The 6,483-nt window shown below is 37.4% G+C and overlaps 1 protein-coding gene across 1 annotated transcript; it reads right to left on the bottom strand.

Moving 5' to 3' along the window:
* Positions 1-821: 821 nt before the first annotated feature.
* LOC124252769 (peroxiredoxin-like) lies at positions 822-6,234 on the bottom strand. The gene is given in 8 exon segments (XM_046686428.1): positions 822-2,401; positions 2,836-2,966; positions 3,940-4,043; positions 4,458-4,516; positions 4,519-4,595; positions 5,170-5,311; positions 5,977-6,067; positions 6,153-6,234. Coding segments are annotated over 8 exon segments (717 nt in total). The 5' UTR covers positions 6,180-6,234; the 3' UTR covers positions 822-2,315.
* Positions 6,235-6,483: the final 249 nt, after the last annotated feature.

Genomic DNA, 6,483 nt, shown 5'->3' with positions numbered 1-6,483 from the left:
CTTTAACACATTTATTCTTAAATCCATACATACAGTACTTTAACAAACACACCGACTCTGAAACACAAAATTTGCCTATTATAGTCTGTCAATCACCACAGTATATCTCCTTCAATGCACACATATCTTCACATTCAAGGAAAGGGAATCTACTATCACTGACAGTATTAACTTGAATAAATCACATCAAAGAGAAGCTGACAAGATGGTCGCTTTGGAAAACAGATACACTATATCCATTTTGTCTACTTACTATCTGTCTTTGTCCACTTACTGTACTATCTACAAGTCAATGAAGATTACTGTCAATGGACTTGTCTTCAGCACAACTTAATCGTATGCTAGCAGCCATCATCAGGCTGCTAATATTATGTTTCAGGTTTAAAGTTTCACAAAACATTTTTGACATAAAACAATTGGATACATGATTGATACCTTTCATGCCGTATAGTTAGCACTGAATGTACAGGGAACACAGTTTGACAATGAGATCTGACAATAATACGGCAAGCGTTATATGTTGGTATATCGTATATAACATCTTCTGAATACCTGGGAAGGCAATAACAGAAACCTTATCAAGTCTGCATGTACTCAAATTGTCATAACAGAGGGTGTCACGGTAGCAGCACTTCCTGGAATGTGGGGGCGGTGGGGTAGCCTAGTGGTTAAAGCGTTGGCTCGTCACGCCGAAGACCCGGGTTCAAATCCCCACATGGGTAAAATTTGTGAAGCCCATTTCTGGTGTTCCCCGCCGTGATGTTGCTGGAATATTGCTTAAAGCGTAAAACCAAATTCAGTCAGTCAGTCAGTCCTGGAATGTGACGTTCCAGAGCACAAAGACATAACAAGGCTTTTCTGATATGTTGAGGTAATATTCTGATAATAAATAAATAAATGCTATTTGAACCCATGATATCAGAATTTGCATGGGATAGGGACACAACTCTGTGCTTCGGTGCCTAACTGGGCTAACTGAACCCCCCAGTTACATAGCACATCAATCATTGATACCAGTTGTTGTAAACATACATGGATCCATAAATACAATGTAAATCAAAACCCTGAAAAGTAAATGCAAATAAGAATATCTGATATGGAAATGCACTTAAGATCCTGAATAGTTATTCCAAATAAGAATATCTGGCATGGAAATATTGGCGTAAAAACCCTGAAGAGTAAATGCAAGTACAATATATGGATATTCATGGTCGACATGCAACATCTGACTAGTTCACTCTAATACATACAACTCCAAGCCTCGAACACGGCTCAAGTGCATATCAACATGGTTGGATTTGATAAAGTAGATCTGGGTGCCGTTGTACAAAACGATCTTATCGCTAAGGTGACTGAAACTCCCATACCTTAACATAGACTTAAGGTAGCCTTAGCGCTAAGGTTGTTTTGTACAACAGCACCCTGATGTTTACTGTCTGACTAGACATATTGGCATGATTCTACTCCCGAGTACCATCGACACAGTAAACTATGTAAAAGCATTTTGACTGTAAATAGAAACTATGACATTTCACGACATATAACTAGACATCATCTTCTTTGATTGGCATTCTAGAAGTTGGGTAGATGAAGAATGAGGATATATTTTAATGGATATACAACTTCTTTCACCACTTGCTTGACCACGACATTAGAATCTAGGTCGAAATATCGCCTATACAGAATAAAGAAGTTGTATATCCATAACAATAGTCCTCATTCTAGACATCATCTGTATATAAGTTTTACACACATTACTCAAAACAAGTTACCATCCACTATTTCACATGACTACGTAACGGTTTAATGGCTATTGAATATTAAAACACAACCTACCAAATGAGGACATTCATTAACTTGTTTTGAGTATTGTAAAAACATTTTGATTATAAACAGCAACTTATGAACTACATTAGTTTGCTCCTGAGCATAAAATAGGCAAGATTACATAAAAACATTTCTCCATGCCCACTGAACACTACCAAAATGACCAGTTCTGTGAATACGCTACACTTGCTCTGTCATTACTGCACTATATGTAGTGTAAATACTCAGGTAAACAGCTAGAAATGTGGCCAGCGATAAGTGGCAAAAATACCAAATAAACTGGATCATAAACATAAACACAAACATGGTCTTACAATAAACAGTAGATAAATACCACAACAAACAACACAGTTCTTTCACAAGTCGTGTATACCCTCTGAACTGTAGAAAAGCCATATTTCTATAACTGAAATAAATTCGGATTTAGATTCGAATGGGATACAACTTGAGTAGATAATACTCTCTGGCAGTGAGATCAATTGCTTCATTTAATTAACTTTCTCAAAGTACTCCTTGGAATCTGCTGGGGAGGGCTTGATGGTTGGAGAATCAGGCTGCCAGTTTGCTGGACACACTGTGACAAAAGACAAGACTCACCAATAACAAGCGTTTCCTAATTTAGAAAACTCCAGAGCTAACTGATAATGTTCATGTCAACATGGATATGTATAAATGTAGAACAGAAAGAATTTTAATCATTTGAACAAATTTGATACAATATCACAGTAAAAAGAACAGTTTTCAACCAAATCTTCCCAACACAGACATTCATTGTCGTAGCTGGCTGAACTTTCCTCTGGAAAGACAACTTGTTTGTCCAAGAATTCCCAGTAAGAGATAAGCATACAGTATTGGGAACCATCTCTACCCTTGAATTCCCCATAGAGAGACATGCAAAGGATATTGGGAACCTTCTCTGCCCCTAAATCCCCAAGGAGAGATAGATAAGTATAGGGAATGAACATGTGGAGCTGGTGCCCAACTCACTCCTGATGGACGTGTACTGACCTTCTCCATGTTTCTCCACAAACTGGAAAGCCTGGATCAGTCTCACTGTCTCCTCCACAGAACGTCCAACTGGCAGATCATTGATGGTCATCTGTCGGACGACACCACTTGGGTCAATGATAAACAGCCCCCTGTGATCCACGAAAAAGATACACAATGAGGACAGGCAAACATATTTAATCAGAATCGCATGTGTGCCCCACTACTTGTATCTTTTCAACACATTGTGACTGTTTATAAGACTGATCTTATCACTGCCTGCAACCTGTGGATGTCAATATTTGCAACCTCTACCTACGGTTTTTATGCCACTTTTAGCAATATTCCATCAATATCACGGCGGGGGACACCAGAAATGGGCTTCACACATTGTACCCATGTGGGGAAACGAACCCCGGTCATCGATGTGACGAGCTGAATGCTTTAACCACTCGGCTACCCTACCGCCCCTACATGACATTGACTAATTCAACTTTCTAAAAGTCTGTTTATGAGTTACATGTCCCCAAACTAAACCAATCAATTTGTATATTTGTGGAAATTACTGCCTAAAAAACAGTGCCTTGATCTACAAAGTATTCTCAGAGTTACGACTCATATGGTATAACACATTTATCCTCAGTCTTAGTAGAGACCTCTAATTTTCAAACTTGATCTTTGTTTTTAAATACATGTATCTCTTAAAGACAAATTTGAATTTGGTATATTCCACTCACATTTATTGAAGTTCAGGAATCAGTCCAGAACAAACTTTGGTACATATGTGACCTTCAACCTCCCTGATATTGATCAATTAGACTGACCTACATCAGTATGAATTCTACTGTAATATATGTCTTACCAACTCAGTTAAAATAACTGTTTAGCTTTCCATCATTTTGGTGGAAACTATGATGTGATCTAATGATGAGACAAAGTTCATCAAATATCCTGTGAACATGGTGAAAAAGACATGATGGTACTAATATGGTATATAATTACTTATCTGAATTTATTGCACTGACACAGTTACAATCAAAAGAAACTTACATTCATGAAATCTCACTAGATCATGTTGAAACTGAGCGATGAGAAGCACATCAAGGGAGACAACTCAATACCAACCTAAGTGCAAGCCCCATGTCCTCAACAAGCACACCGTAGTCTCTGGAAACAGACTTGTTGAAGTCAGCCAGGAGTGGGTACTTCAGCCCTCCAAGACCCCCTTGCTACAGAGAAAAGTAGATCATTGCATCACAAATACTGTGCCTAATCACACATGTAGCAAACAAAACAGAATACACTCTATCAAGCATTCAATGTAAACACTACTTTTTAGCTTCTCATCATATATATAAAGTTTTCAATGTAAAATTGTCTTGAAAAATAACAACCAAAATGTTTACATGGGTGCAAAAATGTACATGCACTGTTTATAATAATTAAATCCTTTTCTAAAATAATGTCCATGTGTTCATATTGTAATAAATATTCACATTAACCCATTTAGTTACAGTTTTTCTTAGTCACCCTCAACAACATTGGTGCTGAATAATAAGAAGATGAGTATGATATGAATTACAAAAGGCTATTTGTCTATAATATCCACCAATACTTTGGTTGATAAACACAGAATATCCCACCTTCCTGGGGGTGTTGATCCAGGCCAGGTGACTGAAATGTGAATCTGTTGATACCCCCTACCACCTCCGTGTTCAACTGGCTTAAAACGATCCATGGCATCACTGAATGCAATGATTTCTGTCGGACATACAAAGGTGCTGGAAAACAACAAATCACAAGATGCTGAGTTACAGAGAGCAAGTTTACACTGCTGAAGAACTGTCATAATATTGTCAAAACTTTCAAACCTGTTACCATTTAAAATGCTTAGCATTATTTAGCTACAAAAAACCCTGTTTTGCTGCTACTGGCTCTTTTCTGACAGCCATTTTGACCTGCAGTTGGGCAACATAACCGGCTGCCCAGTCAGCACTATTCACATAGTGAACGATGTTGACCGTTTTGTCCCAACGACAGATCTTCTATGATATTTTATTGAGTTGAAATGTTTCACAAAATTCTTATACCATGGTTTACTAACCTGCCCCCAAAATGACAACAGTTACCTTGATCTGTAGATACCACGTTCAAGAAATGTCATAATTCAAAATAAGTGCAAAACTCTCATTTACTTGCTCATGTTGCAAGCATTCACACTGAGGTGATTATTTTCAGGGAGTGAGCTGTCTCCTTTAATGACACTTTAGTGTTATTATGATCCTACTGTATTTAAAACTGGAATTATTCATGCTGCTAACATGTTTTAAAAGGGAATCCATTTAAAAGTCTTACAAGTCAAGAGGGTAGAAGAACAGGACAAGGTACTTCCCCTTGAAATCATTGAGTTTTATCTCCTTGAACTGTCCATCAACAACAGCTGTTCCTTGGAAATCAGGAGCAGGGTGTTGCACTCTTGGACTCAACAGCTTTGGTGCTGAACAAGGAAACATTTATGTTAATACATCGTGAATCTGGAAACTGAACCTACATCACTGAAAAAGAATGTAACAGGGAGCATACTCTTCAAAATCAGACTTGTGGGAAGTATACATCAAATGTTATACACTTTTGGAAAACATGCATAGAATTAAATATTTTTCCTGAGACGACCAACTACTATATACACGAGATGACAACCCTAAATCAAGGCAGGGATAATAGTGTTGAATACAATAACTAATAGTTAATGAATTTTTTTAAAAATAAATACAGAGACCATGCACCAATGCATGGTCTCTGATAAACACACTAATTATGAGTGAATATGTTTGAATTATGAGTGAATATGTTTTAGACAAAATAAAATGATCTAATCTACAATTGCAAACCATCTACCATAAGCCAAACCCACCAAAATTTGTAAATCTTCACATTTTAATGAAAAAAAATAAATGTGAACTTTATCATGTTTATAGCATACGGAACAATATGTGCAGTAAGGTCAACAACTAGACCAAGTCATTGGCAAAACATTTTTGCAAACATTTCTCCCAAACTGGCGGAATTTACATCAAATCATGATGAAAGATAGATGTGACAATGTAATGCGGATGGCATGTCTTATACAAAACCTACTGAAACAAACCATACGTCCATTACCTGAACTGAATGACCTTGCACAATTCACTTTTAGTCTGTGAACCTGACATTTTGTAAGTGTCGAGTTCGCCTGTTGCAAGAATGATCGCACCTGTGAATGGAAAAAATGCATTTTCAATGGGTAAATTTGGACAAGAAAACTGTAAGCTGTTTAATAGGAAAATTCGACTACAGACCCCAAAACTTAGAAGATTTCTCGCCATGCTTGTTGTGTGTTGAAACAAGAAACAGCCAGCTGACGACCGCGACCTTGAACTGTGGCATTACGATTTGCGGAGCATGAAACCGGACGATGGTGAGAATAATTGTAACATTTAGCTAACTTTTGAGGCGTAACTGGTGATACTGACAATAAAACATTTTACGTATGATGTTACTATCAATGTAATGTCATACGCCCTATTGTTAATGTTCACATTGCTTTCCAGTGGCAAAGTAAAGAGGAAAGATACCCGGTTTTTACACTCGAGAAAAAACTTCCGGCGTAAACAAGGGGAGATAATTTCA

Source organism: Haliotis rubra, unplaced genomic scaffold, assembly GCF_003918875.1.
Source record: "Haliotis rubra isolate DU_JTF1 unplaced genomic scaffold, ASM391887v1 Scf114, whole genome shotgun sequence".
Lineage (NCBI taxonomy): Eukaryota > Metazoa > Mollusca > Gastropoda > Lepetellida > Haliotidae > Haliotis > Haliotis rubra.
This window is presented reverse-complemented; position numbering and strand designations above follow the sequence as displayed.